At 35.2% G+C, this 24,357-nt stretch overlaps 2 protein-coding genes across 3 annotated transcripts in view; one reads left to right on the forward strand and one right to left on the reverse strand.

The window, feature by feature from the left end:
* Nucleotides 1–6,951: 6,951 nt before the first annotated feature.
* On the reverse strand, nucleotides 6,952–18,115 carry pofut2 (protein O-fucosyltransferase 2). 2 transcript variants are annotated; one of them, XM_084122850.1, is made up of 9 exons: nucleotides 17,927–18,111; nucleotides 16,594–16,844; nucleotides 15,008–15,152; nucleotides 11,250–11,360; nucleotides 11,097–11,163; nucleotides 10,837–10,962; nucleotides 10,405–10,585; nucleotides 8,963–9,086; nucleotides 6,952–8,443 (listed from the first exon to the last, which is right to left on the reverse strand). In XM_084122850.1, the coding sequence occupies exons 1-9, from the start codon at nucleotides 18,100–18,102 to the stop codon at nucleotides 8,290–8,292; spliced, it is 1,335 nt and encodes a 444-aa protein (XP_083978976.1). In that variant the 5' UTR covers nucleotides 18,103–18,111; the 3' UTR covers nucleotides 6,952–8,289. The 2 variants fall into 2 exon arrangements, with proteins under 2 accessions (XP_083978976.1, XP_083978977.1); XM_084122851.1 differs by having other exon boundaries at nucleotides 7,087–8,404; nucleotides 17,927–18,115.
* An 820-nt stretch (nucleotides 18,116–18,935) lies between these two features.
* The window catches only part of hibch (3-hydroxyisobutyryl-CoA hydrolase), a 39,761-nt gene continuing 34,339 nt past the window's right edge, over nucleotides 18,936–24,357 (forward strand). Inside the window, exons 1-6 of the mRNA XM_084122996.1 lie at nucleotides 18,936–19,080; nucleotides 19,425–19,467; nucleotides 19,801–19,932; nucleotides 20,056–20,140; nucleotides 20,251–20,331; nucleotides 20,413–20,465. Coding sequence (XP_083979122.1) covers nucleotides 19,049–19,080; nucleotides 19,425–19,467; nucleotides 19,801–19,932; nucleotides 20,056–20,140; nucleotides 20,251–20,331; nucleotides 20,413–20,465 — 426 coding nt within the window. The 5' untranslated portion in view covers nucleotides 18,936–19,048. The remainder of the gene's footprint in view (nucleotides 19,081–19,424; nucleotides 19,468–19,800; nucleotides 19,933–20,055; nucleotides 20,141–20,250; nucleotides 20,332–20,412; nucleotides 20,466–24,357) is intronic.

Consider the following 24,357-nt stretch of genomic DNA (forward strand, 5'->3'; position numbering starts at 1 on the left):
ATTTCATCTGACTCAATAAATGAAAAGGTTTTAATGATATCTGTGCATCATTAAATGTGAGCGAATGTTTGACTATTCCTTTTAACTCTTTAATGAAAATAATGTCAAAGTCAGTTAGAATAATCAAATGTAACAATTTATTATGTCAGGTAAATGTATCATGCCAATTTCATAATCAATTCAAAGATAATCAATACAAAACATAAAATTCTCTGGAATAAAGAGAAGAGATGCAAACCCAACATTAAGATACATGATGCTAAGAGTTTACTCTTAAAGGTATAGCGGAGGATTTTTTACTTCCGGGTGGATCACCTATACTATTGGTCCTCCTAATTGTCAATCATTCTGGTGAATCAATCAAACTTATTCAAAAAGTGGAGAGGGCGGGTCTTATCTAAAATTCGGAAAGATCCTCCACTGACTATACCTTTAAGTAAGAGTCACTCTTAGCATCATGGGCCAACTTGAGTTACAAAAAGGCCCCGATCTTCAAGTTGCATTCCATTTTACCTCTTTCACATGGAAACATCTTCTAACAATGGAAATTTGCATTCAGAGGTTACACCTTTTGGGTGTGTGAGACCATTTGCCAGGAGACCACCTTCCTTTGTGTGCCAGTTATCCCTAAACTCTTAAAAACGTATTACATTTTGTTTTACTTATTTTGAAATGAGACATTTGTACCAGTCCCATTGAGACATTTCAAATGATACCAAAATGTACAATACTCGATGATAATCATTCACATTAAACTATATATTTTCTTGGGTGATCAGGTGATCTGAGCATTATGGAGCATGAGAGAGAGGGGGTGAGGGATGAGGGAATGAAATGTAGATTAGGATGACTCGGAGGTGAGACTTTCGTCTTGATAGTGCACAAGGGGGAGTTCAAATGTTAATTTCCAGAGAGGTCCTTTGTCCTCTCAGGGCCTGGTCGCTCTTCAAGACTGTCCGGAATTTTCTAATTTCTCAATTCTTACACGCACAATGACTCAAGTGATATCAAATCCATCAGGAGGAATTACTATTCAAAATCTTGTAAAAATCTCAAAAGCTTACAATGACTTCAGTCATTTCTAGAGTTTGATTTGATTTGATTTATTTTTTATTTTCACAATTTTACATAGAAACTGAAAAGCAATTTGCCAATAACAATAATACATTGTGAAAAAAGGACTCCCTCTGAAGCTACAAGCTTATAAAACAGGGATCCTAGACACCACCACCCGACATACAGCATGACCTAACACAACGCTGTGTTAACGCACGCCAAAAGTAAGATCCCATCTCTCAGTCACAGTCCATAGAACCTTCAATAACAATTTCAATACAATGATAAAGTGTATATATACTCGTAACCTCCCTCTAATCCATATACAAGGAGAAAACCCTGTTTGCATGCCCAAAACAAAAATCCCGTCTCTCAATCATGGTTCATAAATCCTTCAATTCAGCAAATACAATGCAATACAATCATTTCAATATAATCATAAACGATACATAGCTACACATCACCTCCCTCATATACAGGTCAAACCTCGAAACCATCGGACGCATAACTCCCCAGTAGACAGTGCTTTAAATTTCTTTTAAATATAGAAAATGTAGTAGATTGTTTTATGTTGTTTTCCAACTCATTCCATATTTGTGGTCTTCTAAAACCTATGCTAAAACGAGTACATTTTAATTTCCTGTATTTTCCTTTTAGAAGCAATTTATTCCTCGTGTTTTGTTGGTGAAAGGATGAATATAATGGAATGAGTTCACATAAGTGAGTATTTAACCTGTGGACAACCTGATACATAACACATGCATTTTGATAAAGATTATATTCAGGAAGCTTAAAGTCCCTGTAAAGGCAATTCTAAAAAAAAATTCTAAACACATTATAAATGTTAGAAATGTATTGCTAAATCATATTACAAAGACTGTGAACTGTGAAGTACTGAATTGTGGAGTTAGACCGTTAAACAGTTTTTCACCATTGCTGTGTTCCGGATTTTTTGGGCGGGGCTAAAACGGGGGCTCGATGACGCACTGAAGCCCCTGAGCTCCTGGACACGCCCCTACTTGATGACGCACTGGAGCCCCTGACGCTGGCCCCTCCCCTAACAATATAGCACATTCACATCAGTTTGCCGATCGCGAGTTACTGTCAGTACTATTAGTTACTACATCCTACAGTTTGCTAGCTAGCTATGCCTTCGTCACGGAAATGCGTATTACCTGGATGCGATCACGTACAAAACAAATCGGTGTGCTTATTTAAATTTCCGAAAAACAATCATATCAACAAGAGGTGGATTAATTTTGTGAAGAGCCACCTTGATGGAGAGTCGAGGATCACCGCCAAAACCCGCCTCTGTAGTGATCATTTTACACGGGATAGTTTTATAAACTTTCGTCGGAGACAACTGGGATTCACTGATAACCCGCTGTTACTGGTGAATGCATGGGGCCGAACCGATTATCTCCCGCCTCGGCCTTCATCCTCCCGTCGCGCCGACAACTGGTGCCATCGTCGGCAGTGCGTGCCCACCAATGAGTGTAAGTTGCCTTGTGTGCTTATGTTATAATTATAGTAGGTAGTCCAGGCTCGAACATGTATGGCTTTGTAAAACAAATTAAGCTGCTAGGAGCATCCATTCCGTCTGTAGCAGTGACAGTTGAGTGTGGCGACGGTAGCTTTCCCGCGAGTGGGCGTGGTTTCAGCGCAGCCAGTGGACACGCCCCCAGCTTTTGAGAGCAGAGACTCCTGCTCATTTTTTCAAGATTTTGATAGCTTATTTTATGTACTTGCCGGCTTTTTTTATCATTCAAATTTGGCTGGGTGGCTAATAACACATTTTTCTGTGGTGTGACTAACTCAGAACACATACTTAATTTTGACTTTACAGGGACTTTAAGGAGACCATATCTGTGGAAGAGAGGATTTGTAGGAGAAATTTGCTTGGACCAGGAAATCGCTCTTATAGCTTTTTTTTGTAATATAAGTAATTTTTCAGTATAGGTAGGGTATGTATTATTCCAGATAATATTACAGTAGCACAAATGAGGCTCAAACAGTGATCTATATAATGGTAACAATGCTTCTAGTGGAAGCACATGTCTTAATTTAAAAAATAGACCCACTAGTTTAGATAATTTTTTTGTCAACTCATCAATATGCTTCCTAAAATTCATAGATTTGTCAATGTGGATTCCCAGGAATTTAGTGTAATCAACTTTATTGATTGATCTGCCATCTATGGTTATATTTATATTACGGTCATTGCATATATGTCTATTTGTACAGAAGACAATATAGCAGGTTTTGGTAATATTCAAGGATAATTTGTTACATTTAAACCAAGAATTGACTTTAGATAGTTGTTCATTTAAATGCTTTTCAAGCTGATCCATGTGTTTATGTGAAACAAACAAACTTGTGTCATCAGCAAAAAGTATTTTATGAATGTCGCTTGAACAATTCACAAAATCATTAATATACACAAGAAACAAAAGAGGGCCCAAAATTGATCCCTGAGGGACCCCAAAGTCTATATTTGTAATTCCTGAGTTTGACCCATTTATGTTCACATATTGTTGTCTACCATAAACATAGTCCTTGAACCAATGAAGTGCTATGCCCCTGACACCATAATGACATAACTTTCCAAGTAAAAGTTTATGATCGATTGTATCAAATGCCTTTGAGAGATCAAGAAATACTCCAATACTAAATTCTCCTCTATCAAAAGCATCATTAATTTTTTCAACCAGATCTAAAATGGCCATATATGTACTACTGTGTTTCCGAAAGCCATATTGTGAAGGTACCAAAATATTGTGTTTTTCCAGATATTCCATCAATCTTGAACAGACCACTCTTTCTAGACAAGGTTGGTAAGATCGATATAGGTCGGTAATTTTGTACATCATTTTTATCCCCAGACTTATATATTGGTATTATTTTTGCCACTTTAGTCAGTTTTGGTACAATACCATACTGTAGAGATTTATTTATTATATAGGCAAGTGGCTCAGCTATCACACCTACTGTGGCTTTGAGAATCTTACTGCAGATTCCGTCAGCACCGGCTGTATGGACATTTCATTTTATTTATGATGTTGGTTACTTCCATTTTACAGGTAGGTTTAAAAAAACATGAGCTGGGATAACTATTTTTAAGAAAGAAACTATAATTTTCAGCCCCTGATGGATTTATTTGTTGAGACAAATTTTACGCAAAGAAACTATTGAACTTATCTGGAAGCTCAACGCTCTTTGTCATATTATTTACTTTGGTCTGCACTGCGGTGTCTGGGGTAACTGACGACTTCGTATTCCGGCCTAGTATCTCATTTAACACATTCCATGATTTTTTTTGATCCCCAGAAGCTTTTTTAAATCGGTCAGTGTAATAGTTTTGTTTACTTGCTCGTATTAAACTAGTTAATTTATTTTTATATATTTTGTATGTGGCTTCATTTATGCTATTTGGGTTTTTCAGATATTGGTTGTAAAGTTTATTTTTCTTTTGAATAGACTTCAGAATTCCTTTTGTAATCCATAAGTTTTTTTTACCATTTTGTTTTATTGTCCGTTCTGGGATAGTTTCATTAATTGATTTAGTTATTTCATGGATTAAGTTGTTATATGCCTTATTGGGATCAGTAGTGCTATAAAATGCATCCCAGTTTTTAGTTAGGAGATGTTGAGTTAGGTTTGTAAGGGTTTTGTTATTTAGAATTTTTATTTTTCTCCTTATACATGGATCAGCTGCTCTTTGGATCCATTTTGTAAAAAATATAATTGGGTAATGATCTGAGATATCGGAATATACAACACCTGATTTGCTCCCCGTACTCAGTACATTTGTTATTATATTGTCAATAACTGACTTGCTTTTCTCTGTAACCCGTGTATATTTATCGACAGTTGGGTAAAAACATGAGGAATACAGGGTATTTAGAAAATCAGTTCCTATTTTGTCTCCTTTTGATATATCGATATTAAAATCACCCATGATGATACTCTTCTTTTTCATCTGATTTATGTCAAGTAAAAGATTTTCAAAGCGATCTTTAAATGTTTCATAATCAGAGTCAGGTGGTCGGTATATTACTCCAATGATGAAACTTGTCCCATTTGCTGTTTTTAATTCAAGGAATAATGAATCAGAGCAATCATCATCTCTATAGTCATCTCGTTTAGCTCCTTGCTCCTAGAGTTATCAAGCTTTTCACTTTAGAATACTGATCCAAATTATTAGTAGTTCCTTTAGAAGGATGTAGTAACACTTGAGTAATTTCTAGTGAGTTACTGTTACCTTATATTATAAATTATACATTATTCATGTTAATTATTGACCTGTATATAGTAGTATAGTAGTTCTCTGGAAGGTATTAAAAAAAATAGTAGTAGTTACTGATGAACTCAACTTCCACATTCAACTGCGCGCTATTACGTGCTAATTTGTTAATCAGAGTTTCTTGTTAGTTAATAGTAGTTACTAGAATTTTAGTGCGTTACTCATTTGTTCCTAGTTATTCATTAATGCGGAAACATAATTCCAAAGTGTTACTGAGAGGTTCGTATAGGTTAACTAACTAGTAATGTTGTAGTAGCTACTTAAGACTGGTCTCAAGAGCATTTATTGAAGGTGTTGGTCTTGTCTCAGTCTTGTGATTTTATTTCAAGACCGGCCAAGACCACAGCATTCAGGGATATCATTAAATTGCCAGCACATTGTCTTATTTTGTTAACATCATTAATGTGATTGAATGTAAAACTTCCTGCTTCAAATGCAAACAATAACTTGTTTATAATTTGATTTATTTTGTTTCTGTTGCCGGGTCAGTAATCAACAAGGGATAGTGTCAAAAATGTCCAATTTTAAAATGACCAAAATGAATCAAATTCCCACAAAATTCAAGATAATGCTTGCAAAAAAGCATTTGATATAATTAAGCAATATCCCAAGAGCAAGAGAGCTGTTTTTATGAAAAATAAGAATAACTACAGTTTGGTCTTGACTACAACAATAGTAACCAAGCCTGAGAGAGTTATACCCAGCTAGAAATGTGACAAAACAATTGGTCTCAGGTACAAATCTGTCTTATCACCATTGTGCTGTTCACTCGCCTATTGTTGTTGAGGAAATTAATATTCATGTCAAGCTGGGAAGGTTTCGTAAGAAGAGTGAAACCTAAAAAAGATTTTTACAGAAAGGTTGAACTATGTTCTCAGGATAAAGGTATTACATTTCAGGTCGGAATCAACAAATATTAATTACATTATGTACACTTTTTTTTGTAGCCAAAACTTTAAAGTATGTGCCTACAAAAAAAAAAAAAAACTGACAAAAAATAAACCTCCTGAGAAATATTCACTGAAGGAAGTGTGAAAAGTCTCCTCTACAATGGTGATCTTCACACAAGTTTGAAGTTCATTTTTTCCAGCTTATTCATGTTTACATTTTTACTGTGTTTTTAAAAAAAATGGAGATCACATTCCGTGTGTCAACCACGTCATGATGGTTCACAGATTGTAAAGTTAAACCTTTCTTTAGGCTAGATTCTAATAGGAAAAAGACATAAACGTTCATACAGTACATTATATTGTATATCACCTATGTTTTTCAATTCTAAAGCTGATTGTAATAATAAACTGCCAAGATTAGGATCCACATAGCACGCTATTGTTAAAATTAGAGACTTGGCTTTAGAAAGTTCCGACAACAGAACAAAAGACTGAAAAACACTTCATGCTGCCCCTTTTCTGTGAGAATAAGTCACAATGCATTGTCTCCACCCACAAGTTGAGGTAAAATGATCAGTATAGCTTTGAGCAGGACAGATTAGCATCATATGAAACCAGATTCAACCCCATGTACAAACAAACAAAACCTACAGGAAGTTAACTAATGTATCTGGCTGATTTATAATGAATTACAGTCCAATGCACTGATTATAGTTTAAATCCTTATAAGAAAACTCTTTTCACAGAAATGAAGCAACAACAACAACAAAAACACTTGTTAACGTTCACATCAACTAAAGTGATCATTACAATTTCATTTTTTTTTTTTTTACTTTTAGAAAACATTTATAGAACGAGCACATATACAGTACATTTCAGAATGGTAATGGTAAACATACACTTAAAAAATTCCAAACAAAAGAAATACACAAACCAAAACCTGCCAATGAAAAACTGCTTGTCATTCACTGATGCAAACATAGCTAATGTTGCCATACCAGAAGCTTATCTTTAATCTTTGTGATTTTTTTACATACTTGTCAAAATGTAAAATTTTCAGGAAGAGTTTGTTAGGATGAACATCAGTGGATTGACACCTCCAGATATCTTTCTTTATGAAAGTAAAAAGCACACTGTGGTATTCAAATTAATAAGAGCATGAGAAAGCTTCACTACTGTGAAGTGTAAAAATACTGTATGGGTTTTTTTTTTTTTTTTCTCCAAATAGCAGACAGGCACAATACTGACAGAAATATCGGTAACACTTTACAATAAGGTTCATTATTTAACATTAGTTAATAATCAGTCAACTAACGATGATGTCGATGAGCAATGCATTTGTTACAGTATCTATTAATCTTTGTTAATGTTAGTTGATCAAAAATACAGCTGTTCATTGTTTTTTCATGTTAGTTCACAGTCCATTAACTAAGGGTTAACAAAATACAACCTTGGATGTTAAAATTAATATTAACTAAGATTAATAAATACTGTAGAAGTATTGTTCATTCTTAGTTCATGTTAACTAAGGAACCTTATTGTAAAGTGTTCCCGAAATATCAAATGAACACTTACACTATGTTTATACATATTATTTGTCAAAGGCAAAAATTGTGGTGAGACAAAAATAATTGGCAAATACTAAATTACACAAAAAAGCTAGACTTCAAATACTGGAGCAGTGGTGAAAAATCATGTTGAGCATTTTCAAACAGGTTTGATCATAGTGATCATAGCACAGTTCGTCTTGAGTATCAACAAACTGAATGAAAGAACTGTGAGAACAGAGCAGCAGCATTCACAAATTCCATCTCTGACACAAGATATGAGATAAAAGGAGTCTGATATATTTATCTTATGGCTCCCCTTATCTAACAAAAGGACTAACCCTACATTTTACACAATTGGAATCCATCGACTCTGCCTTTAAAAGTGTGTATTTTCAACATTGTCAGCAAAAACATTTAAAAAATATAGAATACTTTTAAATCTGAGAAATCAGTTGCAGTCTGTGTGACCAGCATCATGTTTTCTGTGTTATTAGTAGACAATTTTCCAGTGTGTTGGTTGTTCACATTCGTTCTCATCGTCACCACAGAATCGGTTATAGGTGGTTTTAGGATCGAAACCTAGGATTTCTCTCTCCTCGTGTATTCTGAAAGAGAAGGTTGAAACCGATGTCCCAATGAAAAACCTGACAAGACAGACAACAGATGTGAGTGGGTGATACATTCTTGTTTTACAAAAGATATGTTGATAGGTTGGTTGTCACATCAAACAATGGGCATTTTTTCAGTGAAGTAAGTGCTTGAGGTGATTGAAAGTATTGTGGCGCAAGACATTACGTCATAGGTCACGCTTTTGGTTTTTAATGGAAAGAATCTTTCAGAGTCACACCCAATTCAATGAAACAGCAAATAATCTAATTTGTAATGATCCAGATTTAAAATGAAGCTAGACAAAGAAAAATTATAGTCAAATAAAGAGATAAAGGAAAAAAGAACTAAAGACTACAAGAAACAAAATCTTAACTGGCTTGAAAAGCAACTAACTAGAGTAGATGACCTTTGAACAGTTGAAAAAGCAGGTTTTGTACACCTACATCATGTACAAGGTGCTGTAGGTGTACAATGTCATTCCAAATGCAATGTCATTCCATAACTTTTTTGCTGCGACAGAAAAAAAAATCACAGCAGAAGGTGTGGTTCAATACCTTGCATGGGCACAGATCCACTGGTCTATGATGGCCACCCCTCCATCTTTCAGGAGCTCAAGGTCCTCCCAGGTGGGCTCGTAGCGAACCATCTCAGGAAGCATCCTTTTCAGTTTAGCAAGCTCTAAAAGAAGAAAAGGCCTGATGTCACATACGAATATATGTGCGCGTGTGTGTGTGTGTGTCTTATGCTCACCAAGACTGCATTTAATTAATAAAAAATTAAGTAAAAATGGTAATATTGTGAAATTTATGACAATTTAAAATAACGTTGCGTAATTTAAAACGATTTTTTTTCTGTGAATTTTCAGCATCATTACTCTAGTCTTCAGTGTCACATGATCAGAAATCATTCTAATATGCTAATTTGCTGCTCAAGAAGCATTTCTTATTATCAATGTTCACCACAGTTGTGCTATTTTATCATACTTTTTTGTATCATTCTTTGATAAATATAAAGTTCAAAAGCATTTGTTTAAATGTTATTAAAATGTCTTTACTGTTATTTTTGATCTATTTAATGTGTCTTTGCTGAGTAAAAGTATACTTTTTTATATATTTTATTTTTTAAATACTGACCCCAAACTTTTAAACAGTAGTGTATATGAAGAGAAGTACAGAGCCCTTAAAAGGACATGAAGGAAAAAATATATTTCAATGCTTTTGCATTCACTCGCAAAAGTTTTGCTTTCCCCGAGAAACTTTGTGTTCCTTCGCAAAACTTTTGTGTTCTTTGCCAGCAAACGCAAAGTTTCTCTAGGGACCGCAAGACATTTGCAAGAGAATGCAAAAGCATTGACAAATATAATTTTTCCTCCCATCTCATATTTTTTGCCTTCACCATGTCCCTTTAAGGGCTCCTTATAGAGAAGATTATAAGTGAATACATCCAATATTGGTCTTTTCCTTATACAAAGCTATCAAATGGCTTCAGAAGACATGTAATAAATTGGCACACAAGTCATATTCATAAACACTTTTTGTTATTCTGGTTTAAACTCTCTTCACATCCTGATAGCAATCAGTAATAGAAATATAAAACATTTTTTTTACATATATGGTCTGAGGACCAAAAAAATTTATTTCAAAATGCATTCAGTCCAAATGCAATGATACGATGTCTTACCTGCCTTTTTGAAACTGTACAGACATTTATGAATATACTTTAAAATCGTATATTTTGCTGAACAGAAATAAATATCAGCACAAAGTTTTGGAATGACACGAATATGAGTAAACAATAACAAATATCTGAATTTGTGAGTAAATATTCCTTAAAATATCACAATGTTGTGTATGTTGCTGTTTGGTGGGAAGTATGGCCTCTACCTCTATTCAGTGAAAGTTTTGAAGAAAGAAAAAAAGAAAGAGAGAAAGCATGTCTGACCGTAAGCTTTAATGCTTGATACATTATTGATGTTTTACTTTTTTTTTATCTGTACCTTCTTCGTCTGCATCCGTGGCAACAAAGACTTGCTGAAGTTTGTGCTTCTTCATGAGGCTCTGGATCTTCTTTACTGCACCATTAAGGCTAGGCACATCTTCTCTGTGACCCCAGATGAAGTCCTTCCTACGTAAGTGGACTCCGAGGTAAGGACCTCCCTTAGCACTGCCCAACCTGTTCTGGGCCAAAGTTTATAAAAGTTCATGAAACAAATAATATGACTGCTATCATAATGAAATGAGCGTGGGTGTAAAGCACATTGCAAACATTCTAAAAACGCATTGTCATGACATGTTGACTAAAGAGCTCAAACCCTTCATCTTGTTGCATAAATGCCAGTTTGATTCCATCAATCATGCAGACAGCAGTGACACCAGCACTTCTTGTAGTTGAACAATGAGAAGGGAGCATTACTGTAAGTAAAACATACTTTCATTTGGGTCCAGTCCTCGTTGTATGGTGTCTGGTCCTGTTTATCTGTGGAGTTGAGATACTTGGCCCTAAACTCATCCCCTATGATACGCAAGTGTTTGGCAAACACCATGCTTCGCCGTGTCTGTTGAGCAATATGATCAAATCGTTTGGTTTAATTTCAAACTATCAGGTGAGAAATGTTTCAAAAATCTTAATTACTACTATATTTTAGCTAAATTATTTCTAAAACATGAAAATATTTGTTGATGGACTTACATCCCAGTAGTCCTTCCCAGCATAGTGATCATGAAGGACAGTCTCAGCTCTGTCCAGCATTACTGACCTGTGGTTGAATGACAACAAATGTACAACACCCGCATTTGCATTTATAAGTTATTTTATTGCAAACCTAATTAAAAAGTGACTTACGTGGCTGATAAGTTGTTTTGTAGGAAAGGGGCCAAGATAGAGGCATGTCCCTGAGCAGATAAACAGGTGACATTTAATGCTCTGGTCTCCTCATAACCCCAAAACCAACCTCTGGAGAAAGAGAAACAATATTTCATTAAATAAATAGTTTGAACATGAAAATTCTGGCATCATTACTTTGTTGCAATCCTATGGATTTCTTTCTTCTGTGGAACACAAAAGAAGGACCCGTGTTGTTTTGTTTGGTCTTATCTTGTCTAGACAAAACAGTTAAAAATATATTCTTTCTCATTCAACAGATCAAAGAAAATCCTACACTGGAACAGGGTGAGTAAATGATGACAAACTATCCTTTTATTTCAGTTTGTTCCTCACACAATTGCATCGTATGGCTTCAGAAGCCTTGGAATATAGTACACAAGTTGTATGGACAATCAAAATAATTCATGTTTTTATAAAATGTATACTTTTATTCAGCAATGATGCATTAAATTTGTCAAAAGTGACAGTAAAGACTTTAAGAATGTTACAAAGCTTTAAAAAGCTTTCTATTTCAAATAAGTGCTGTTCTTTTGAACTTTCTATTCATCAAAGAATCCTGAAAAACATCATCATGGTGTCACGGTCCTGGTTGCAGCGGAGAGGAAACTGTATTACAGTTTTTCTCGATTGCTTAAACACATTTCTTGAAACTATGCCTCGTATTCTCAAAACTATAAACACAAATCCATAATGTCTCACCCAATTCCCCAAACATCCTATTTTCAGGTCAAAATGAAGCTCTACACTCAAAACCATTCACTCTTGCTGAAAAACCAAACTTTGCCCTCAGACAGGACACACAAGCCCTCAAAAGCACACACACTTCAACATAGTCTAAGACACTGGTGCAATAAATTCAAAACAACATTTCCAAAACTGGTAAGTTATGTTGCTTGTGGTTCCCCCCTCACAAACCTTTTCACATGATGAACACAAAAGACACAACCAGTGGATACATTGGCACATTTTTATTCATACACAGAAAACACACACACACAAAAATATATTTTTTTTCCTGTTTTACTCTTTTTTTTTTACTCTTTTTTTTTTACTCTCTCCTCTAATTTTTTTTTAATATTTACTTACAGTAAGATGTGTGTGACCAACATATGACAGTAAAAGAGCACACACAAACCATACTCTAATATGGAATTCGAATTGTATTGGAATGGTAGAGTGTTGGGACGTGACAGGAAGGTCTCCACTCAAGGATAAAATATGATGGATACGTCTAAGAATGTTCCACATATGGTTGAAATACCATCATTTGCCTAGAAAGATAACATTCTGGGAGTCAAGACTATAAAGGAGAAAGGATGCCCTCCCTTCACTGTCACACTCTGTGCCACTCTGTGTGACTGTACGACTGCTGGCCTTTTCTTGCAAGAAAATACACCTCATCAAAGACTATTGGAAATGTTTGTCTCTTATTCAATGATAGAATTTTGTTTGCCACCACACCTCCCTGAAGGTTCTCGAGGCGACGGTAAAGCGACTCAAATTTGGCCTTACTCGTAGCCGAGCCTCCCTCATAATCACACCATTGACTAAGACATGGGCAACTAGAGTGGCTTGAATTTCATCTGAGACTGCTTGTCTTCTTCTCCTTGCCCTTCCTCCTCATTCTTATCCCTCTTCCTTCATGTCTTTCTGGATCCATTGTTCCAAAACGCAATAAACTGATTTGGGCCCTTTTATATATCTATTGAAGGTTCTGATTGATGCGTGTTAAATTTTGACTCTTAGTGTTTCCACCTGGATAATTGTGTGCTAACTGAGCTGAAGCTGTGCTGACTTGAGTGAACAATTTTGAATGCTAGTGCTTTCTAAATGACAACATGGTCTAAGCAATGAGAAATGAAGGGATTTGTGTGTAGAGTTTTGCAGTGACAGTTCAACAAATCTGACTCATGTGTCAAAACAGGGAATAGTGTTTATAGTTTAGTGAAATGGGTGTGCTTTTTGATAAATGGCGTTATGGTTTTGAAATTTTAGATCAAAAGCCTGGTTATAGTGTTTAAGCAATCGAGAAAAACTGTAATAACACACTCAAACTAACAGAAATACTCAAGATTTTCAGAATACAACAACAAGGAACAGAACAACCAGGAAATAGCCAAAGGTACACATAACGACACAGACAAATGAACATGACTCAACACTGGGCTTAAATACATCACAAACAAGAGAGGGTAAATTAACTGTACCATGATGGAATTTGAACAAACTCAGGGTTGCAGGATTAGTTTTGAGTTGACAAAACCAAACCAATCCAACCCGGCTTTGTTGATACCATCAGAGCCATAGAGAGAATCTATGAATCTAGAATCTAGAATATCTCTCTATGGCTCTGGATACCATGATGCTGATCATCAACTTTCTCTGTCAAATCAGGCTTTGATCCTGAGTTTAGGAGTTTAGGTGTGACATCAGTAGCGAACAGCCAATCACATGCTGAGAGAGTGAAACTGCGATTCATTTCTCACGTGAGAAGCAGCGCAATTCACTTATTAAATAAAAGTTTTATTTATAAAAGTAGGGGGGTTAGAAGGGTCATTCTATTCTAAATGTGATGTGGATGTGGCCATGCTGGGTGAGTGGAAAACTACAGAGAAAAGACCTTGAAGAAGGAGTATAAGAAGGGAATTTCCTGGGCTGGGTGTCAGGTCTTGCTCAGGTCACGGGGTAGCTGCTGTGATTTTGTGACTAAGCCTCTTGCAAGAGAATAAATATCTTTTAAAATACAATTTGATTCTTGGTGTCTCTTATGCAGTGATGATGATTGTTTAATTAATGTTTTTGCCACAACACCACCTAAACCGGCTTCATGGCACTCAACTAACTTAATCAGTAACCAAGAATACAAACAGGCAGGAGACGAGGAAGACTGAACTAATGAACACATTAGAAGACTAAATAGGAAACACAGACATGAACAGAGCTGGAAAAGAGATTGAAAATATACTCTAAACATGAACAAATAAACTCAAAACATGACACGTGGTTTCCACAAAAATATTAAGCAGTACAGCTGTTTTTAACATTAATAATAATGTTGAAGAAGAAATGTTTTGAGAGAGAGAAACAAGAAATGAGCACCAAATCAACATGTTAGATTGATTTCTGAATGATCATGTAATCAAACTGAAGAGTAATTGCTGCTGAAAAATCAGCTTTGCCATCACAGGAATAAATTACACTTTAAAATAAATTAAAATAGAGAATAGATACTTTTTAATTTTATAAATATTTCTCAATATTACTGTTTTTATCAAATATCTGTCTTTTTATCAAATAAATGCAGCTTTGGTCACCATACATTAAAAAAGCATCCCGACCCCAATGATTTGAATGGTACCATATGCCAGCTTAACAGATATGGTGAAATGTTACATTATATGGAAAAGAGCTGCATCAAAAAATGTGTTCCACAGAAGAAGAAAAAACTAAAAACAACCTATATTTTATTATTATTTTATTAAATGTATATTTTTATTAAAATAATAAATGTGTAATATAGGCTATTATATTTATGCCATGGTCTGTCTGAATAATCGATTCTGATTTGCTGGAAGGTGTGCAATAAAACCGTTTAATGCACAGGTAATTCCAAGTCAGTTGAATCACCGTTTTACAAATGCATTAAACGATTTGAATGCACTTCGCTTCGAGTCGGGCAGATCTCTGCCTCCACGTCGTGCGTTAAAATGTGGTACCTGTAATAGTTCTGTTTGTCTTTTGAGTACATCAGTCTTTCAATGCATGGTCGTTCATCCACCTTCTCCTCCCATTTCCCATCTGTCCAGCCCTCTGCATAGCTCTGCAGCACAAGGATCTGGTCAATAAAGGGACCCCCAGACTCTGAGACCAATCATAAAGACACAGGTTGTGGGAATTATAACTGCGTCTGTTTAATTGTTTATAAATGCAATGTTCCTATTTAAATAAAACATGACTAACTAGACAGTCACGCAAGACCGTCACCTTGTGGAATTGCTAAATATTTTAAACCCTTGCGCTGTGTTGAAAATCCTGTAACACCTTTGGTGTTCCCAGTCAAAAATTACTGGCCTTTTGTGAATTGCTTGTAAATTGTTTGTTAATGCTATATTATCACCAAATATTGGATTCCATCTTTTTGTTAACTTGTTTGTTTTTTTGTTTTTTTTTCAATTAGGATAGGTTTTGTATTTCTTTTTGAAAGTGATTCATCACAGGCCTTATTGATCTGAGCTTCTGCACCTTTGAGTGAGTATTTGAGAATAATTGGAGAATATTCCACAAAATATGGAAAAATGTGCACTGTTTATCACACTAGTGTGCTTTCATGTTTAAACAGGAAATTTGTTTTAATGTGCTTTTATTTTGTGCAAAATGAAGTCACACTTGTGGTGTTCGTGGTCAAAAATGGCCAAAAATTGTTTATAAATCTCTTGTTATGCTAGACCTATATTATCACCAAATATTGGATTGAATCTTTTTGTCAACTTGTTTTCTTTCAATAAGGACAGGTTTTGTATTTATTTTAAATTATCATAGGCCTCTTTGATCTGAGGATACATTTCATCTCATACATTTCATAGTTTGTCTGTGTACATGAACGTGTGTGTGTGTGTGTGTGTGTGTGTGTGTGTGTGTGTGTGTGTGTGTGTGTGCGGTGGCGCGAGTATCCACGCATGCACAGGTCCGAGGCCTTTATCTTTTCAAGCACACATGTACATATGTGAACATGTACATGATGAACACCTTATTTTCTATCTCGCCCTTTCATTTTCAATGGATGGATATAAGCTCAGATCAGTGAGGCCTACAATCAGTCAGTTTAAAAAAATAAATACAAAACCTGTCCTAATCGAAAGAAATCAAGTAGACAAATATTTGGTGATAATATAGCATAACGAGAGATTTATAAGCTATTTTTTGTAGGCGGTCATTTTTGACTGTGACCACCACACGTGTGACTTTGTTCCATTTTGTACAACATAAAAGCATTTCAAAACAAACTTCCTGATTAAGCATTAAAGCACACTAGTGCAATTAACAGTGCACATTTTTGCACATTTTTTGTAACAAGGTGGGGGTAAAGTACAAATATTATCCTGAAATTTTTTTGGGAAGTATCCTAGTTATACCCTGCGTGAGTGAAGTCAGGAAGTTTTAGTCCAATGCGATAACATTAACTACAATTTAAGAAAATCCTCTCTGGGTCAAAATGACCCAAACACAACACACGGGTTAAGCATGTTTCTCCGACATTCCCCGTTTGAACAAGTTAATGGTAAACAAAGACAGCACAGCTCACCAGCAATAAATTCCTCATACTCGATGACAGGTATCTTCGCCTGCAGGCTCGTCACACTGAAGAATTCTCCCCAGGGGATGCGAACTTGATGTATATCAGGGCTCTGCCAGTGATACAGACGACCCCATGGAGGCAACACCAGCACCCAGTCGCCCTCTTTCCTCAATGTCTTCAGCAAAGAGGCCATGCGAATGTACACATCCCGGCGGAGATTGAAACCCTCAGGTGGATTCACATCATACAGGAGGTATCTGAGCATTACATAAAAACAGGGTCATTCCTACAGTGCAGTACAGTTTCAGGTTCCCAACTTAAGCGTCTTAATGTGTTGGTTTCTAAAAAGTTTCATTAATCAAACTTTCAATACTTTGGTTTGAGTACTTTTAGACTACAACTAAAAACTATTTTTAATCAATTTTAGTGTGAAATAATCCATGTGATTTTTATTTTTTGTCCTCTCTCCAATTAAAATGTTTCAAACAAGACGTTTTATTGTACAATTGTATTTTTTTCCCCCGCAACTTCTATCTTTCCAACTAAATAAAGGATTTCTCAGACTCACAAAGAAGTGAATAAAATTTAATGAATTGAACCTTCAATAAATTAGTTGGAGCATTTTTGAGGAATTCATTTTTTTATTAAATTTGGTGTGAAATATCCCATGTGATATTTCAATGTTGTCCTCTCTTCAAATTAGAATGTTTCAAACAAAACATGTTTTTATTATTGAATGTTCATTATGTTCCCCTACATCTATATTACTGAAAATCAAATCAATACCAAACTAAAAACATATATAAAATAGCAGATTTCCCAGACTGTTATCACAAAGAAGTTAATACAGTTAATATGATGTCTTTTCAAACCTGACAAAATTATCTGTAGAAAATGTTATGTGTACAATTCAATTATATTTCTGTACTTCTATCTCATTTGGAAATCAAATCAATACCAAATTAAATGCATTTATAAAATGCTTCAATTTGACAGAAACCTACTTTTCGGTTTCTCACAGTATTGTTTGTTTTTATTGTAATAATGAACATTTTAGTAATATAATGATAATATATAACAATGGTGATATCCAATATAATATTCAATATGAAAACAATTCTGGTTTTGTGTCAATAAAGAGGTTCTTGATGGAGGTACACGAGACAAAAAGGAGAAGTGTTTTACTTCTTATAACCTCATAAACATATTCATTTATTTTAAAATGGCGGAGTTCAAAAGGTATTACACAACATGAACAAACCAACACATGTGCATTTAACAGCTCTGGACAGCAATGTAAAAGCAGGAAGCATCTTTTCCAATATATTACGAGTCCTACCGAACATCCCGTGATGGTGCAGCTACCGGAGACAGCATCGACTGCCCGGCACGAAATGCATCGTCGTCTGAGGCCGAAGTTAAATTATAGGATAGAACAGAGAGGATTAACACTGAAAAATATCGTAAAATATGATGGAAGAGGAGAGGCACAGCTGTTCCCCTCCTGTTCGCCATGTCTCTCACAGCCACGTATTTCCGGCGTCGGTACAGTTGCCTAGCAACTCCGGCTAGTGTTGGGCGCTTTCCAAAGACGCTTCGTGAAGCTTCGAAACCTTTGTGAATCATTTTGTTTCGAACCAGTGATTCGGAGCGCGTAAACGAACGAGGCTTCGTTACATCATATTCGCCGCTAGGAGGCGATGATCTCTGTAAGTTAACGAACAACATGTATACATTTTTAATGGCACATTTGTGTAATAAAAAGAACGTTTTTTAGTTAATAATCTCTTATTGACCTGATTAATCAAGCTCTCCATTAAACAAGCCCCACAATAAATAAATACAACATATTATACACACATAATATACAGACACTTCGTATTTAATGGTATTAGATGATTTGTTTATTGCATTTAATAGATAGGCTTTTATTAAAGCATTGGCAATTAGTTTGTAAAAGGTGTTTATTTATTTACGTATGCAAGTTTTCGTTGCATTTACACAGCTGTGACCTGAAGGCGGCACCAGCGAGTCGAGTTTCCAGCGCTTCGAAACAGTGAATCATTTTGCGAAGCAATTGGTTCAATTGATTCAACGTTTCGAAAAGCTTCGTTTCTCCCTGGTTTCTCCCATCACTTACTTGTTGTACAGACTCCTTTTCGTTGTTATCAAAAACCTTAATTCAAAAATATCAAAAGTGAAATATAATCTTATAGATAAGACCATTAATTGACCTTTTTAAGAAAAAAGAGCATAAGATGTACTATAATTCAATGACAAGACGCGGGTGAAACTGTAGTTGGCAGTGTCGAAACTTTTGCTTTGACACATCGCGAGATTTCCTCGGTGGTGTCGCGCCACCATGACATCATGAAGGAGGGCCAATGAGCAGTGGCGACAGGGTGAAATCTCTCTGTGTACAGTGATCCAGAACATCAGCTGAACTGTCTGAGTTTTAGCCATGTCATTAATAATCTTAACATCAGCGCACAGGTGAGTGTTCCTGAAGTGTCACATGTCTGATGCTATCATGGATTTGTCCCGCTTATAGACTCCAGAGGTAAAATAGTGCATGCAATTTGATGTGCAGGACATCTGCAGACAGTGCAGCAACACTATACTCTTTCCCAAAAAGAATGAATAAGAAAAAGTTTTGACGTTGTCTCTTAAGTTTATAATATCTAAGTGTGTGTTTGTTTCTATACATAAACATAACCGAGGTTTCAGATTCAAAATAGTCTGTTACCTTTATTTTAAGAGATTAATTTTATTAACAATCTCCAATAATATGTATAACAATGAAACAGTAACACAAATATTGATTTTATCCCATACAGACTACGATCAATCTTTAGATTGCAGAGAATACAAGGACACATGGTAAGTTTGATCTCTAAGGAGGGATGACGAGTATTCATGTTAAATATTCATACAGTATGTGTATTATTCAGCTAGTCAAGAGTATGGACACACTTAATGAAGTTTATGCTGCCTTTTTTATTGATTTTTATGCCCACGAAAACTGTGTTTTATGCTTAAATGCCTGAAATTAGCTTGGCTGACAAATATAAATTGTGCATTGTATTTAAATAAAAAATGACATGAATGAGCTGGTCTATGTGTACAAACCTTGACTGGTAATGTACATGTTAGTGTTTATTCTGGGAACTTCTTTCGTTAAGTATTGTTTTATTACTGTATGTCTCTTTTCAGATGTCCAGTCAAGCTGGGTCTGAAGTTCTGTTTGAGAAAGTAGGGAATGCTGGTGTCATCACACTAAACAGACCCAAAGCTCTCAATGCTCTGAATCTCACCATGATCAGACACATCTACCCTCAGCTCAAGGTTAGGGGAGACTGGAAACCCTTCTCACAACATCACTAACCACCGTGTATTATTGTTATTCACCCGGTCTAACTCTATATGATCATCTCTGTTGATCTGATTTGATCATTGTGTGTTTTGTAGAAATGGGACAAAGACTCCGAAACCGATATTGTGATCATTAAAGGAGCGGGGGAGAAAGCGTTCTGTGCTGGAGGGGATATCAGAGGTATCTAAGATAAACGCGCATTTTGTTTTCTCATTCACTCTTTTATGGATCCGTGCATTGATAATGCAAGTAATGCCATCCACACTGAAATGCTAAAATGATTTTCCCAGCTGTCACAGAGGCTGGAAAAGCAGGCGATTCCCTTGCTCAAGACTTTTTCCGTGAGGAATACATTCTGAACAACACTATCGGTATGTTTTCACACTTTTGTTGCCAGTTTTTTGGTTTGATGAACTGATTTATCTATTAATTATTTATCTGAACTTTTTTAGGCACATATCAGAAACCTTATGTGGCCCTAATTAACGGAATTACAATGGGAGGAGTAAGTATTTATCTAAAGTTGTCATCTTGCTGCACAAGTACACCAGCAGATGGTGCTGTCTGTTCTGATTTAGCAGAATTTGTCATCAAAGGAGTCCAGAGGCAATGTGGGCCAGCTTGTCTTTGTGTTTACAAAATAAATAAAAAATGAATGAATGACAAATTGTCCTGCTTTGTATAAACAATACTCTTTTCACAATGTCACTGTGAATTTGTGAAAAACAGTAGGACTCACATTGCCATTGGTTCCTTGCAAAGTCTAGAACCACATACTAGCTTACGACTCCTACTATTTCTGCCATTGAAAGATATGGCAAATGTAGTAAGAGTAGTATGCAGTTCCCAATTCAGCATTAGTGTTCTCATTTGTGAACAAATGCATGAAGAATACTAATTACAATCACAAGGATTATAATATGACTATTATATCTGTTTTTAGTGCAATTTTCAATATCTTGCAGTCATGTTTGAGCTGCAGGAAAGCTGTGACGCACTACGAGTCATAAACCCCTCTTTTAATCCTCTTAATTTCTATCCTGCACTGTGTATTTTATCCAGTAGGTTTCAGCAATGAGCTGCTTTTGCAAACAATCTTTGGGTTTCTTTTGAATCCGTTCTCAAGTGTCTTTTGATTGGTAGGCTAGTCTATTGATTTAGTCTTGGATTGAGTAACACTTAATATCATTGTGTCCATGTTGCGCATTATACATGTAGGCTTAAATGTCATTAATTTAAGCAGTTAGCAATTAGAAATACATCACAAACAATTATGGATCAATGCACAAAAATTCATACAGAAATTTTAACTGAATTACAAATGCTTATATGCAAAATCTGCTTATTAAAAAAAAAAATCAAGAGGTGCCTAGAATTTATTCTAATGAATCATCTGCTGAATATAGTGCTTAAAGGTGCTGTGTGTCATTTTTTGACTGTACTTAAGCATAAAAAATACCATAATATGTTTGCAGATATTTAGGAATCATGCTAAGGTCACACACTTCTCTGAAAAACAGTGCTACAGTCAGTTATGCTGCGTTCACCCTGTCCTAATTACTGTGGTCACGTGATTCAAGTAGGAGCTCTCCGAAAATTCCCCACTTAGAAGTTCTACGAGGACATTTTTACATAATTATGGAAATTATGACATGGCTTGAACACACCTTTATTCTACTTTGAAATGTGCGTTCTGTGTCGGTATGTCTGCTTTTGTTTTGGTGTATTTGATTCCACCCACTTCCAATTTACTTAATAGTATTTCAACATCCCAGTTTGGCAAGAAACACAGCGTATTGCAGCCATGGAAGCCAGAAAATGAACTAGGTCAGAGATCGCAGATTCTACCCAACCTAAAAAGCCTCGGCATCCATCTAAAAAGCTCTGTGACCAGAGGCATATTTAAAAGTGGATAAATCAACGTGGAGTATAAGGCTTGTCACCTTCCATAGTGAAATCTCGCTCGTTCCTGTTGTGTGTCCTCAATCCTGTCGAGTCTTAAGGAGGAGGGGGTGGGGGAAACAATTATCTCCAAGGCTGTGTCCAAAATCATCCCCTATACCTTTAAATAGGACGCTATTTGAGGGGACAGCCATTTGTAGTAGTGTCCAAAACCATAGTGGATGTTATCGAGTGCAATTTTTCAATCACATAATGCACCGCTATAAGGCGTGTACAACTGATGTACACTCAACAGCTAGAGACTACCCATAATGCACTGTGAGGGTAATGTCGAATGAATTCCCGTGTCTGTTGCAAGTCCATGCAAGTTCACTGAGTCCATGATGACCTCAGATGTCTCTAAGGTTTAAAAATGGATTTTTCCATTTACTGAGATATTTGAGAAAAATAAATGGGCAGTAGATGCAGAATTACAAATAATGTCATAATAGTGCGTAAAGGGCTTTTTTTTTTCACTGTCCATCATTAAAGGGATAGTTCACTCAAAAATGAAAAATGAGTATACAATGTTTAAATGACTATATTTTTCTGTGGAATACAAAAGGGGAAATTTGTAATAATTTTCTAGCAGCAAATGACTCTTAATCAGTTTTAACCATTCAAAAACCTCTTTTATGTCTTTGTTTTCCTTTGTGGAGCATAACAGACATGGTAACTACTAGCTATAAAACTAGTTTTTTATAATTTTGTTATTTTTGGATGATCTCTTTCTTTTATTTGCAGACTCCATTATTTTTAATATGTGTTGCTGATTATCTACTTGGGTTGATAAAATGTTCACCATTTAAAATGTAGCCACAAACAAACATGTAAACCTTTTTTTTTTTTTTTTTTTTTTTTTTTTTGGTCAATATTTAAATCAAGATTATTTAACACGATTTTTGGTGGGTGATATTATCTTATTTCACGTTATGAATAGATTTAAATATCAATGATATTTCACAATTATCGATACACTATAATTATTAATTACAGCAAAAACGAATACTTGGTTAAACTAATGTACTAAAGGTCCTCAAAACAATTACATAAGACAAGTAAACCGTCGGGCAATACAATAAGAACAAAGAAACTAATTACAAAAAATTGGCAAATAAGTACAACAGAAGAAAATACAAATTAAATAAACTAAGTTTTTCAGGAAGATGTACTAGTATTCCAATAAGAAATAGCCTTCAACAACAAAAAATTTAATAAACAAAATGTAAAATAACACTGCATAGTCTTACTGTACACATTAAATATAGATTTACCTAAAGCTACTTAAGTTATTCAGTCAAGATCAGTGAGTGATTTTGTGTACGTTTACCTATGACATAACCCACTGTGTTTACGTGAACACTCTCCAAAAAGGCATTTTGACATTTTTGTGTGCACACGTTTAGGCACGTATCTGAAGCCCATTTTTATTCACGTTTAGCTCTGACTGGGAGCGCATGCACAGATAGTTACTGGGGAACAGTGTAATTAGTGTTTAAATGGCGGAAAGACATCAGTAAAACAGCTGGTAAACAATATCCCACGTAGCATTACATTTACCTCAGGCAAGTCATTCAGTGTCCACAGCTTGTTAGTCAGCAAGAGAAATCAACTCTTTCGCTAAATAAATGCACTATATTAGCCTATATATTCATTATATTTTACTTAACCTGTTAGTGATGTCTTGATTTATGTTTAAAATATCTGTCATAAAAATGACAGCAAGTGTGTGAATGATTATAAACGAATTGGAGTAAAAACATATAATTAAATTTAGAAGTTAATGCAAAAACTGCATTATGTGCAGTTAACATGTTTGCATACAATTTGTTATTTGAGTGTTTATTATTATATCTAAAAATAAATAGCAACTGAATTTAGGCTGATAGTTTGGGCTCTGTGGTTAACCTTTAATATTATAGGAATGTGCAAGTAAGGGCTCCCTATAGGTAGCCTATGGTTTACAGCATTAGCAGAGATAATTATAACTGAATTCATTTAAAGACAGAGACACAATTTGTAGTGTAAACCACTGTTTAATAAAAAAATAAAAGCAATTTTATGTTTAGTTTTCTCCTCCCCTGTTGTACCGAACGTGACGTCAAAACCGAAGTACGTACCGAACTGTTACACCCCTAATAAATAAATATATATATATTTCGGTTACACTTTATTTTAAGGTGCTTACTATAGGGTTAGGGTAGGATTAGGGTTCGGTTGAGGGTTAGTTTATTTAGTTACACTTTATTTTAAGGTGTCTTTGTTACACTGTAATTATACATTTAAGTACTGAGTAAAATTAAGCAACTACATGTACTTACTAAAGGGTTAGGAATAGGGTTTGGTTAAGGGGTTAGTTGCATGTAATTATGCATAATTAATAGTTATTACTATAGTAACTACATGTAACACGTGTAACGTGTTACCATTTATTTTATTGTTATCAATTTACTGTT

The sequence above is a fragment of the Abramis brama genome (assembly GCF_963993115.1).
Source record: "Abramis brama genome assembly, chromosome: 8".
Classification (NCBI taxonomy): Eukaryota; Metazoa; Chordata; class Actinopteri; order Cypriniformes; family Leuciscidae; genus Abramis; species Abramis brama.